We start from the raw sequence: 13,626 nt of genomic DNA, 5'->3' as shown, positions 1-13,626 counted from the left end.
TGGCAAGAAACAGCTGGCCCAGTCAGGGAGCCTTGGACCCAAAACAGGAAGGTAGGCCGGAGAGATTTGAACTCCCCTTTCATTCTTGAGGGACCCAAAGACTGCTGGTTTCCAGTGTTTGATCTAATATGGTGCATAGGGTTTCCCTGACCATTTGCAGGGATGGGGAGGCAGGATTGCCATATTGGGAAACTCCTGGGGCTTTGGGGATGAATTCTGGGGAGGACAGAGACCTCAAGTAGGGTATAATGCCATACAATCCACCCATTTATTTTATGGGAATAAAACACATGAGCTAATATTTAGGAAGGCACATAATCTGTCAACCAAAAAGGTTTCTGTTTGTCTCTCCCTCTCTTGTGTCCCAACTCCACTAACAGACTGGGGGTGCTTAAATAACCCACATAACCTGCACTTTCCCCACATAATTAAAGATATAATCTAACATTTTGAAAGGCTATATATTTTTATTTTTATGACATTTAACACCCTGCCCTCCCCAGTCTAAGCTGGGTTCAGGTCAGCTAAAGTACATGATTAATCTCACCACTAAAAAAGCCTTGGATGTGTATCTCCCTGTTGAGAGCTGTATTGTTGAGAGCTGAGGCATAGGATTCAGGACATCCTAGGTCCAAACTCTGTGTGATGGGCCTATTAGCCTACAGTGTCCTGTCAGAATTTCTTGGCAATTCCTCCTCAAGAGGTATAAGGATCTGTGGTGAAATGTTCATCATGCCTTCTTCTGCTGTTCCCTCTCAGGGGACTTTCTCCTCCTTTCCCAACCCAGTATGGTGTAGTGGTTGAATGCAGTGGGCTCTGATCTGGAGAACTGGTTTTGATTCTTGAATTCTCCATATGAAACCTGCTGGGTGCCCTTGGGCTCCTCATAGTTCTCTGAGAACTCTCTCAGCCCCACCAACCTCACAAGGTGTCTCTTGTGGGGAAAGGAAGGGAAGAAGTTTGTCAGCTACTTTGATTCCTTACAGTTGAGAAAGGTGGGGAACAAATCCAAACTACTACTACTACTCCTTTTCCTCCAGTGAACAAATCTACAAGGTCTCTCCATACTACCTAGAGCCAAGTGTGGCCTTTCTGTTTTTAATGTCCACTAAGTTCTTTCTAAGACCCTTCAGCAAGAAAGCTTCATTCAAAATGTGACTCAGGACACATTTAGCTGATTTGGATGTATTTGTTGATGCTCTTTTCTTCTATTCCCAAAGACCCCACCTCATCACCCAACAGGGAAGGTGGACATCAGTACCCAAGAGAATTGACCTTTCCTCTCCTAAGCTAGAATCAAACCTTGATTTCTCCAGTGTGGCCTCAGACCCCTGCTGCAGCTAATTAGGGGAGAGTTGTAAAAGAAAGGGATGTCAAAGACCAGCACATCCAGGATAGCTCTCATTCAAAGGGGAGAAAGACCCCAAGGTTAGAAAGCAGGGCAAAGCAACAAGGACTGAATCCTGTCATCTTCCTGTCAGGGTCAGCAGCAGGGACACTCCTACCCTGGCACCAGGATGATGGGCAGGCAAGATACCCAGACAGTCTGTATGGGTGAGGCAAGTAGAACCTTCTGAAAAGGTATACTTTTCAAAAGTCTCCATTTTGGAGAAGACAGGGTCTCAATGCAAGGGTGTACTTCTTCACATCCACATCTCCCCCTGGATTGTGAAGACTCAGGACTCCTTGCCAGATGGAAACATCTGTCAATTAGGAAAACCAGTTGTTCACACTTTTATATCAGTCACAGATAGACTGTATATATGTACTATTCACAACTTCTCTATTTTTTTCACAGGATTTTACAAATGAAAATGTTGCTGCCAGTCTTCCAGATTTCATTTTCAGAGAGAAAGGAAATCACTAAAAGGCCCTTCCTTGTGAAAGTATGTTCTGAGCCCTCCATATTTCGGCCTTCTTCCACTATCAGAACACATCTTTGCTTTCTTTCCTATGTGATATGTTTGCACCTCAGTCATGGCTAAAACTCTTTCCATCATCTGAGTATTTATACCTGGGCTGAAAAAACATTTTGGTATCAATGGTTATGGTAAGGTCTCTGTTCAGATGCAAGATCTTTCCCAGAGTTTATATGGTTTCAACTTGTGTGGACTCTGTGGCTATCTTTAAAGTGGGAAATAGGAAAGAAGCTCTTGCAATTGGCTGAGCAGCTATGTGATTTTTCCTCATGTGCATTCTTTGATGTTGTTGAAGGCAGGATTTTTGAATGAACCTCTTTCCACACTCTGAGCATTCAAAAGGTTTCTCCCCTGTGTGGGTTCTTTGATGTCGCTGAAGATTGCCATTCCAGTTGAACTTCATTCCACACTCAGAGCATTCAAAAGGTTTCTCTCCTGCATGGGTTCTAAGATGCTGTTGAAGATAGCGACTCTGACTGAATTTCTTTCCACACTGTGAGCACTGGAAAGGTTTCTCCCCTGCGTGGGTTCTTAGATGCCGCTGAAAAGAGACATTCCACTTGAAGCTCTTGCCACACTCTGAACATTGAAAAGATTTCTCCCCTGCGTGGGTTCTTAGATGCTGCTGAAAAGTGACATTCCACTTGAAGCTCTTTCCACACTCTGAGCATTTATATGGCTTCTCTCCTGTATGAATTCTTTGGTGCTGAATAAGGTGTGTTCTCTGTGAAAAGCTCTTGTCACATTCTGAGCAACTATATGGTTTCTCTTCTGTGTGGATCTGGTGATGTGTAAGGAGGTCTGCTCTGCAAAGGAAACTTTTTTCACAGTGCAAGCATTTATGGATCTTCATTCTACTGTGCATTTGCAAATGGATATTATACTGAGTTTGATCTGAAAAGTTCACTCCACACTCCAAGCACTTGAAAGTTTCCTCCACTGGGTGAATTATTTCACAGAAATCCCCTGCTTTCTCGTAAATCCCCTGCTCATCCCTCTTCTCAGCCATGTGGTTTCCTTCCTGCCTCTTGGGTTCATCTTGATTGCTGAAGTTTTCTTTCGGTTCCTCAGGCTTAGCTTTATGTGGCAATAATTGATGCAGTTCTTCATCTTCCTCTTTCTCCTGAACATCCCCTGCAGGAATAAAGAGAGAGATTCCATTAGCACCCATGCAAAGAGGTCTGATCTGCACCTGAAGTTGCATTGACTCCTTTCTGCTGTACATTAAATGTACATTAAAGTCTATAGCATCAGAGAACATCATTCTCACCTGAGTGACTTCTTTGATGCGAAGTAAGAGTTGTTAGAAGATAGAAACTCTTTCCATACTGCAGGCAATCATGTGGCTTCTCTCCTGCACAAATATGTTTTTGGGAAACAATATTCGCTTTCTGAATGAAGGTTTTTCCAAAAGCCACACTTTTGTTTTCATTTCTGCTGGAACGGATCGTCTGGTTAGCATAGAGGCCTTTATTTCTGCTTTTTTTGGTTGGCCTTTCTTCTTGGCCTGGGATTTCACGGAAGTCCCCTTCTTGACAAGCAATTGTTTTATTTCCCCTCTCGACCTTGATATTTTCCTCTTTCCTCTTGATTCCTTCTGGATTCTTGACATTTCCTGTAGATTCTTCCTTCTGAACATCTTTGGATGATGGCTCCTGGAATTCTCCAGCCCTCTTGCCCATACTTCCTACTGGAATAAAGAGTGAGATTCAATCATCAGTCATTCAAAACCCCAAGTCTTAGATCTGTTATTCCTGCATCCTGGATAATATTGGATTACTTCCTCAAAATCACTTTAATCCCTGACGTAGGCAGCTGGCTGCACCTTTTACCTGGCCTGGCCCTACGTAGGACCTTTTTTATTTGCTTCCTTTGCATTCTTTACCCAAAACTCCCCGTATGTACAATTTCAGGCAACAAGAGAAGATTCATTTTCCTACTCTTTATATTTCATTTGCTGTGAACTTCTTTTGATTTTCTACTCATAAAATTCCAAGAATTTTATGATAGGTGTGCCATGGGGCATGGGGAGTTAGTTTTCAGCCAGGACCAGATCAACCAAAACAGTAGTAGTAGTAGTAGAAGGAGAAGAGGAGGAGGAGGAGGAGGGAGGAAGAAGAAGAAGAAGCACAAGAAGAGGAGAAGGAGGAGTTTGGATTTATACCCCTCTTTCTCTTTCGTAAGGAGACTCAAAGCACCTTACAAGCTCATTTCCCTTCCTCTCCCAACAACAGACACCTTGTGAGGCAGGTGGGGCTGAGAGAGTTCCGAAGAACTGAGACTAGCCCAAGGTCACCCAGCAGGAATGTAGGAGTGTGCAAACACATCTGGTTCACCAGATAAGCCTCTTCCACTCAGGTGGAAGAGTGGTGAATCAAACCTGGTACTCCAGATTAGAATCCACCTACTCTTAACCACTATACCATGCTGGGTGTCAAGTTAGTTCAAGGGAACAACCAAGCCTTTGGAAAGGATGCCAGACGTCAGGGAGGGGGGCAAAAAACAGGAAGGCCTGACAACATCTAGCTAGACATGGTCGTGATGGTGGGAAACGCTATCAAGTCACAGCTGGTTTACAATGACCCCATAGGATTTCAAGGCAAGAGACGTTCAGAGGTGGTCTGTCATTGCCTGCCTTTGTGTACCAACCTTGGACTTCCTTAGTAGCCTCCCATCCAAGAACTAATCAGGGCCAGCCCTGATTAGTTTCCAAAATCTGGCTAGCCTGGATCATCCAGGTGTGGGTCTGACCACTGTAAGAAAAAGTCAATCAGACTTTGGCTTTGTCCAGCAGACCTCACCTTTTGTAACCAGCTCTTTTTTTCTAGAATATCTACTCCTCTGCAGAATGTAAGGACAGAGCAGCCCTTGAAAGGAGAAGGAGTCACTACTGAGCTGAAGCCTAGAAGTAGCTTTCCAATATCCCCCACCTCATGCTCCAGATGGCTTCCCTCCCTCCTTACCCAGCAGGATGGCTTCTCCACGCTCCTGTTCATCAACAGCCACCGTGGGATGCCTCTGCTTGCTCTCAGATGAAGCCTGGCTTGCAGCTACCTCCACCAAGGGCACCTGCAACAGCAGAGAGCCACAGAGCTGAAGAGGGGGGAGATGAAGAAAGGGGATTGTTCTGTCTCCTACCCAGAACTTAGCGGAGTCATTAGTGTGTGCTAGAAGAAGAATTGGTTTTTACATCCTTCTTTTCTCTACCTTTTAAAGGAGACTCAAAGTGGTTTACAATCGCCTTCCCCTCCCTTCAACAGACACGTTGTAAAGTAGGTGGGGTTGAGAGAATTCCGAGAGAACTGTGACTGGCCCAAGGTCACCCAGCAAGCTTCATGTGTGGGAGTGGAGAATCAAACCCGGTTCTCCAGATTAGAGTTTACTGCTCTTATCCACTACAGCCAGCATGGTGAAGTGGTTAAGAGCAGGTGGACTCTAATCTGGAGAACTGGGTTTGCTTTCCACTCCTCCACATGAGCGGCAGACTATTATCTGGTGATTCAGATTTGTTTCAATTATCCTGATATTCGTTGGGAGTCAAACTCTCCCATGATAACCAGGTCAAACAAATTTCTCACTTGCCTTGCAGACAGTTTCATGGTCTAGAAGGTGGAAGAAGCAACAAGGAGAATGGCTATTTTAGATCTGCTCCTAACCAACAACGATGACCTGATTAGTGGAGTGGAAGTGGCAGGATCCTTAGGTGGGAGTAATCATCTTCTCCTAGAGTTTGTTATACAGTGGAAAAGGGATGCTAAGTGTAGTCTTTCTAGACTGTAGACATTCTAGAAGCAGATTTCAGTAAGCTTAGGAATCAACTGGGTGTGATCCCGTGGTCAAAAATACTAAAAAAGAAGGGAGTGCATGATGGCTGGGAGTTTCTTAAAAGTGAGACCTTGAAGGCACAATTTCAAACAGTTCCAGTTAGGAGGAAAAATGGGAGATGTCTCAGGAAACCAGGATGGCTGTCTAAAGAACTTTCAATTGAACTAAGACTTGAAAAGGACATGTACAAGAAATGGAAAAGGGGGGAAATCACCAAAGAGGAATTCAAACAAATAAGTAGGATGTGTAGGGAGAAAGTCAGAAAAGCTAAAGCTCACAATGAGCTGAGGCTTGCCAGAGAGGCTAAAAACAAAAAAGGCTTTTTTTTGTTATGTCCGTAGCAAAGGAAGAAAAAAGATAGGATAGAGTCACTGCATGGAGAAGATGGCAAAATGCTAACAGGGGATGGAAAAAAGACAAAACTACTCAACACCTTTGTTGAGTCTTTTCCCAAAAAGGAAACAGTGCTCATCCAGGGGAAAATGAAACAGAAGATAGAGTTGGAGAAATTCAACACAGAATAAGTAAAGCGGTAGTGCAGGAACACCTGGGTACTTTAAACAAATTCAAACCTCCAGGCCCTAATGAACTACATCCCAGGGCATTAAAAGAATTGGCAGAAGTAATCTCAGAACCATTTGTTGTAATCTTTGAGAACTCCTGGAGAAGCCCCAGTGGATTGGAGGAGGGCTAATATTATCCCTACCTTCAAAAAGAGGGAAAAGGAGGACTCTAATAATTACCGTCCAGTCAGCCTGACATCAATACCAGGGAAGATTCTGGAGCAGATAATTAAACAGACGGTCTGACAGCACTTAGCAGGGAATACTGTGATCAATCAGCATGGGTTTCTGAAAAACAAGTCATTCCAGACTAATCTTATCTCTTTTTTTGATAGAGTGAAAAGCTTTGTAGACAAAGGGAATGCTGTGGAATGCATACCTTGATTTTAGTAAAGCTTTTGACAAGATGCCCCATAGTAAGCTAGTGAAATGCGGACTTGATAATGCTACTATTAGATGGATTTATAATTGGTTGACTGACCGAACTCAAAGGGTGCTCATCAATGGCTCATCTTCATCCTGGAGAGATGTGACTAGTGAGGTGCCACAGGGTTCTGTCCTGGGCCCAGTACTATTCAATATTTTTATCTAGTAGCTAATACCCTAGAGGATAGAGTCAGAATTCAAAATGACCTGGACATATTAGAGAGCTGGGCCAAAATTAACAAAATGAATTTCAACTGAGATCTATGTAAGATACTACACTTAGGCAGAAAAAATAAAATGCACAGATATAGGATGAGTGACACCTGGCTTGACAACACTACATGCGAAAGGGATCTGGGAGTCTTAGTAGACCACAAATTGCAGTGTGATGCGGCGGCCAAGAAAGCCAATGCGATCTGGGCTGTATCAATAGGAGTATAGTGTCTAGATACAGAGGATACCTCTCTGTTCTGCATTGGTTAGACCTCACCTGGAATACTGTGTACAGTTCTGGGCACCGCAATTCAAGAAGGATATTGACAAGCTAGAATGGGTCCAGAGGAGGGCAACCAGAATGGTAAAAGGTCTGGAATCCATGCCCAACAAGGAGAGACTTAGGGAGCTGGGTATGTTTAGTTTGGTGAAGAGAAGGTTAAGAGGTGACATGATAGCCATGTTTAGATATTTGAAGGGATGTCATGTTGGTGAGGGAGCAAGCTTGTTTTCTGCTGCTCCAGAGACTAGGGCAAGGAGTCATGGGTTCAAGGTGAAGGAAAAGAAATTCCACCTAAACATCGGGAAAACCTTCCTGACAGTAAGGGCTGGAGTGTGGTGGAGTGTGGTGGAGTCTCCAAACCTCTTTACAGGTTTCTAAAGTGAGGATTGATGGCCATTTGTCAGAAATGCTTTGATTATGTGTTCCTGCATGGCAGGGAGTTGGACTTGGTGGCCCTTGGGGTCTCTTCCAACTCTATGATCCTACATTCCTGCTGGGTGACCCTGGCCAGATCTTCGGAACTCTCTCAGTCCCACCTACCTCACAAAGTGTCTGTTGTGGGGAGAGGAAGGGAAGGGAGTTGAAAGGAAAGAATGGGGGATATAAATCCAAACTCTTCTTCTTCTTCACCACCATACTGTCTAGAAAACAATCAAGGCGGAATTTCCTTAAGGAATGCTGAAAACTGAACAAAACCAAAACATTACAAAACAAAACTTACTTGAAGCAGCCTGGCTCACTTGCAGCTGATCCAGGGAGGAATAAAGATGTAACAGAGTGTATCAGAGACACTGAAATCAATTCAGTACTTGAAAAGGTGCAAGGGCGAAAACAAAAGCTCCTGGGACCACCCCTCTGCAGGGATCGGGGCCTTGTGGCATGTTTTAGCAGCCTGAATTCAACTCCCAAATGGCTGTGGTGTTCACAAGTCAGACCTGTGGATGCCATAATGTCTATTTGGCCCAGCGTTACCTCATAGGGTTCTGAATTCCACCAAGAAATCCCAAGACCTACTAGTTACCACCCAAATAACTCAGACAGGGTTTGGGGAAGCAACTGAGATACAAGGAGAAACGATCAGGATAATAGTTAGGCTTCGGCAGTTAAGGAAAATAACTCAGCTATCGATACTATAATACATGGGGCCTTGGGGCCAGTGATGAGGCAGGTATCCTGTGTTAACCTTAGGGAGATAGTGGGTTAATGACTTGTGATGGGGGTTGAGGGAAATATCCCCAAAAAACAAGCTGATTCTCTTTCAATAGGCCAAGATTCTTGGGTTTACGAAGGAGATCAAAATAAAACCATTCTTCCTCTCAGTAATACCTTGTCAGTTCAGTAAACCTGTGGGTGTGTGAAAGCATAATTGTTTAAAGCAGAGGTCTGCTGCCCCTTGATTAAAAGAACCCCAAACAAGGCAACATCACGCTCTGGCATTCCCTTTCTCTCCCCTGCCCAGCAAGAAGAGATCCAGCCCCTGCTCCATCCCAGCCCCTCCCACACTCAGGGCCCACACAGCACAAGGGCCTCACCTGCTTCTCTTGCCTCAAGAGAAACTCCTCGGCCAGGGCCACTGCCTGGGAACAGCTCTCAGGGCCACTCTCCCTCACCGGGCTCTGGATCTGCGGAGGCAGGACGTTCAGCAGCTGCTCTAGGATCAAGAGCTCCAGGATCTGCTCCTTGTTGTGATTCTCCACTCTCAGCCACCCACGGCACATTTCCTGCAGTCGGCTGTAGGCCCCTCTTGGCCCCTCAGCCTCCTGGTAGCAGAAATTCCGAAACTGCTGACGTTGCTTTTCCTGGCTCAAGGTGTCCCTTCGCAAGATGGCCAACTTCACCTTCCCATAATCCTCTCTTTCTGTGACAGCAAGACTGTTAAAGGCCCATTCAGCTTCTCCACTGAGGGCTGGGAGGAGTCGGGTCACCCACTCTTCCTGGGGCCACCGACAGGCTTCAGCCACTTGCTCAAAGGAGGCCAGAAAGGCTTTCGCGTCTTCCCAGTGTGAAGGTTTCTCAGGCAAGTGAGGGATTCCCCAAGGAGAATGAAGGCTCTCCAGTGTCCTGAGAAGCTCCTTCCATTGGCCTTCCCACTGCTCAAGAGAAAGGGATCCCTCCTCTGTGGGCTGATTCCCTGGATGTCCTGTTCTGCTTTGCAGAATTTCCCCGATACTCCCAGCTTGAAGGACTAGAGGGACTATTCCTCTTGCCTCTGACACTTCCCCTAGTTTGGGGCCTCTAGCAGTCTCTTTTTCCATTTCTAGCTGTCAATAATCCCTCAGAGTTGGTGCTGCATAACTGAAAACTCTAGAAAACGTTCTTGTTTTCCACACTGACTTCTCCCTGTTGGAAAGAAAAAAATATAGGGTAGAGAGAGAAGGGACCCACCTGATAACTGTGTAATCTGCCTTGAGTCCAAGTGAGAAAGGCAGACTATAAATTACATACATTAATAATATGTTTCATGGCCCCAGTTTGATTTTTTCTGCCTGAAAAAGTAATTATATGCAAAAAGATAACAGTACAATTTCTTTATTAAATGCATAAATTAAGATTCTAATTAAGAGGTTTTCTAATTTTTATTTATTTATTTATTTATTTATTTATTTGTTTATTTATTTATTTATTTATTTATTTATTTATTTATTTGTTTGTTTATTTATTTATTTAAATTTATATCTCGCCCTCCCCCAAGGGGCTCAGGGCGGTTCACAACAAAATATATAACATTAAAACATTAAAATGTCTATTCCATCATAGAAAAATCCTTGGAAACATTCCCTTCCTACATATTTTGGGAAATGCCAGGAAGGCTGTTTCCCCAGAAATGCCAGAGAGAATGTGTAAGTTTATCCTGTTGAAAAAGTGGCACCTCAAAGAGCTCTCCAGACCAGGCATAGAAAACCTGCTTTGCATGCCAAAGTCCCAGGTTCTATCCCTGACATCTCCAGGTAAAGGAATCAGGCAGGAAGTGATGTAAAGGCATCTGAGACCTGGAAAAGGAAACTTCATGCCTACAGCATAATGCGAAGGCTATCCTGCGAGATGTTTGGGTCCCAGGCTACAGAAGGCTTTCTTGGTGATAACTTGGAAACTAAAGGGGAGCCAATAGAGCCATTCCAAAAGCAGTTCACTTTGCCTAACTTCTGATAGTAATTGAGCTACAGTGTTCTGCAATGACAAAAGTTTCCAAGTTGTCTTCAAGACCTGTTCCCTGGGGAGTGCAGTCCAGTAGTCTAGTCTCATGGCAGCTGCTTTCTGGAGTCTTCCCCATTGTTTTGGTTGGTTTGGGAGCAGATGCCAGGGACAGAGCCAAGGATCTCTCTATGCAAAGAGCAAGCTCTGCCACTGAGCCACTGCCTCTCTCCCAACACAGATACCCCTCCTTCCACATCCAGTTGCCCAACGCTTATCATGTCTCTGCAAGACAGTGCAAGGCACTCTGCTCATGCTCAAAGGCAGTAGCAAGATAAGGTTCTGGAAGAGGGAGGCAGATTATAATGGTCTCTGGGGGCTATCCTACTCTGCAGGCCCCCACCCCCAAGCCAAACGTGTCTCTAGTTACAACCAAGCTGCATCTGCACACCTCCTGCTCTGAAGCAATCCCATTCACACAAACCAGGAAAATATTCTGGGGAGGACAGCCAACAGGGCGATCTCACCCCCTCCCCACGGCTCCAGGTGGGATTTACGTGATTAGAGGTCCCTACAGGAGGTCAGTTGCGGTAGTGGGGAGAGGCACTGTCCTCTCTCACGCTGAGGGTCAAGTCTCCATGGGGCCATCTGTATCACCTCCCACGGTAAAATCCTGTTCACCCATTCCAGATTCGGCAGCACTGATGCCCACATCCACTTCCTCTGGAGTTGCCAACCAATCCAGCCTCCCCTGCTCCCGTGCTTTTAAAAAGGACATTTGATCAGCAATGATCCGCAGGGGGATCTGTGCTCGGACTGGAGGGAAACCTGATCCCCTCCTGCTGCTTTCTACTGACCCAGCCTGAGTTCTAGGGGCTGGAGCCAGGGCCGGAAAGCCTCCCTGGGAGGACAGAAGGGGCTTGACCTCCCCCTTCCCGACTTTGCTCTGCATGCGGGACCCAGAGAGACCTATTTGCATGGGGGCTCGTCCTGGGGGCCCTTCCTCGCTGGACAGATCTTTACCCTCCCAGGCATCGTCCTGCAAGAAAATCTGGTGCCGAAAGGAGATGGAGGAGAAAGGAAGACCCTCTCTTGCCCCATTCTAGGAAATGCAGCTCTGTCACCTTAACCCTTTACTAGCCACGGGAACACTATTCTGTAATTTAATTAGTGCATCTCTTTAAATAAAAGAAGCAAATGCAACATGCCACTTCTTTTCAGTCTCTGGCCAGGAAAATCTGTTGTGTAACCTCAGGAGTGTAGATTGATAGCTGCCATCCGTGCGTTCTGAGGAGGCTGGGAACAATTCCACTTCCTTCTCTGCAGAATGTGTAAAACCGCAACTGTAGAGAGAAACATCTTTCATAATACAGTTGCTTGCTGTATGTGTAATCCAGTTGGTTTTGATTGCTTCATTCCTACATTCTACCCTTTGTTTGTTGCCTTCTTCCACCAATTCTGCAGATCAGCTTTTATTTGTATTGTACTCTCCTTCTTGTGCCTAATTTTCTAACTCAGTCTTATTCACTGTTGGATGTGTGTGATCATATAATCCCCCTTGACTTGAAGTGACAAAGGCAGACTATGTAGGGTTGGCAACTCTGGCCTTGGAAATTAATGGAGATTTGGGAGGAGGCCTGTGGAGAGATTTTCTGTAAGAAACTGCGGTGTACTCCATCCTCCAAAGCTGCCATTTTCTCCAAAGGCCTCCTCCCAATTTATGTAATTCCGGGAGAACTCTAGGCCCTATTTGAGGTGGCAACCCTAGAATTGTGGAGATCCATGTTTGCAATTATCATCATACAAAACAGAGCCTCATGACTACTTAGGCCCTACACGTCACCCCACCAAACCACACATGCAATATGATGTTTGGATCAAGTCTCTTTTTTTGGATTATGTCTAGGAAACCCTATTTTAACCTTTCATGGAATTATTGCAGAAAATTGTTGTTTTGATATTTTTAAGGGGGAAATGTGACTTTCTTTTAACATATTAACCAGTAAAACCAGCCATCTGTTTCCTGAAGCTCTGGCTTCAAGAAGAATGGCGAGGCAATCTGTTCATGCTCAGAAACAGACAGCTAGCATTGTGTAGTGGTTAGAGTGTCAGAGTAGGGACAGGGAGAATAATCCCCGCTCTGCCTGAGAAGCTGGCTGGGCAACCTTGGGTCATTCATATACTCTCAGCCTACATCACAGGATTGTTGTGAGGGTAAAATAGAGGACAGATTAATGTAAGCTATCTTGGATCCCCACTGAGGAGAAAGATAGGGGATAAATGAAGTGAATAAATAAGGAACCAAATAATATTCTGGAAGGGGCATGGAGCTCCTGATGGACCTAAATGAACCCTATGCTACAAGTAACAACATTACTCATGGAACACTTACCTTGGGCCTTTTAGCTGCATAGTAGGGCTGAAGTGTGGTCTCCTCACATCTGTTTACATATGAGGAGGCAGCCCAGTGCTCACCAAGCTAGTCTCAACAGGTCTGTTTCCTGGTTCTCTCATTTCTGCCCCTCTTAAAGGCATAGATATCATAACATTAAGTAATCCCAATACTACAGAGCCGATCTTCTTCCCCACTTCCCCTCCACACGCTCCCTCCCCCTCCCTTGCTGCTGCAAGAGAGGCTTGTTTTTAAAAAGAGGCTTGTCTGAAAAAAATGTTTTAAAAAGCTTTCCCAATCATTGGGGAGGGCAGAAGCAGAATGGAGGAGGTGGGCTGGAGAGAAACAGACCCTACTTCTGCTGTTCCTTGCAAAAGCCAACTGTGTTATATCAATACATTGATATATCAAAATGAGCATTAGAGAAGCAGGAAGGAGCCAACATGGAAAGGGGCAAGGGGGGAGGCATGAGTGGCAGAGTAGCAGGAAGGGTGGAGCTATGCAGGTTGGTCATGAGCGCAGGAAAGAGATCCAGGGCAAAGCTTTGCTCACTGGAAAATCTCCTTGCTCTGAAAGCAAAGCAACATTAAATTTGCTGCAGGGAGACTAGAAAGTGAAAGCAGGGCCATCGTGCAGCAGATGCTTGTGCAGAATCATCTGCTTCGTAACCCTTTATTAGAGCTGGGAGGAGGAAAGTAATGTTGCCAACTTCCAAGTGGAGCCTGGGATTACAGCTGATCTCCAGATAGCAGTTCCTCCATAGGTAATGGCTGCCTTGGAGGGTGGACTCTATTATATAGACTCTCTTCCCTCGGTTCCAAACCCAAATCTCCAGGAACTTCTCAACCCAGCAGTGACAACCCAAGGAGAAAG

At 45.2% G+C, this 13,626-nt stretch overlaps 1 protein-coding gene across 2 annotated transcripts; it reads right to left on the bottom strand.

Annotated features, from left to right (window-relative positions):
- Positions 1-913: 913 nt before the first annotated feature.
- Positions 914-11,507, bottom strand: LOC125428616 (zinc finger and SCAN domain-containing protein 2-like). Of its 2 annotated transcripts, XM_048489045.1 has the most exons (6): positions 11,331-11,507; positions 8,762-9,569; positions 4,883-4,988; positions 3,190-3,609; positions 2,373-3,053; positions 914-2,288 (listed from the first exon to the last, which is right to left on the bottom strand). In XM_048489045.1, the coding sequence occupies exons 2-6, from the start codon at positions 9,482-9,484 to the stop codon at positions 2,089-2,091; spliced, it is 2,130 nt and encodes a 709-aa protein (XP_048345002.1). In that variant the 5' UTR covers positions 9,485-9,569; positions 11,331-11,507; the 3' UTR covers positions 914-2,088. The 2 variants fall into 2 exon arrangements, with proteins under 2 accessions (XP_048345002.1, XP_048345001.1); XM_048489044.1 differs by having other exon boundaries at positions 914-3,053; positions 11,331-11,503.
- Positions 11,508-13,626: the final 2,119 nt, after the last annotated feature.

The sequence above is a fragment of the Sphaerodactylus townsendi genome, linkage group LG03, assembly GCF_021028975.2.
Source record: "Sphaerodactylus townsendi isolate TG3544 linkage group LG03, MPM_Stown_v2.3, whole genome shotgun sequence".
Classification (NCBI taxonomy): Eukaryota; Metazoa; Chordata; class Lepidosauria; order Squamata; family Sphaerodactylidae; genus Sphaerodactylus; species Sphaerodactylus townsendi.
Note: the sequence above shows the minus strand (reverse complement) of the source record. Positions and strands in the feature narration are given on the sequence as shown.

Coding starts and splice junctions, on each gene's coding strand:
- LOC125428616 (XM_048489044.1), bottom strand. CDS start 9,484: ATGGAAAAAGAGACTGCTAGAGGCCCCAAACTAGGGGAAGTGTCAGAG. Junction 3,610..4,882: donor TGGAGAAGCCATCCTGCTGG/GTAAGGAGGGAG, acceptor TCTTTATTCCAG/TAGGAAGTATGGGCAAGAGG. Junction 3,054..3,189: donor GCATCAAAGAAGTCACTCAG/GTGAGAATGATG, acceptor TTATTCCTGCAG/GGGATGTTCAGGAGAAAGAG.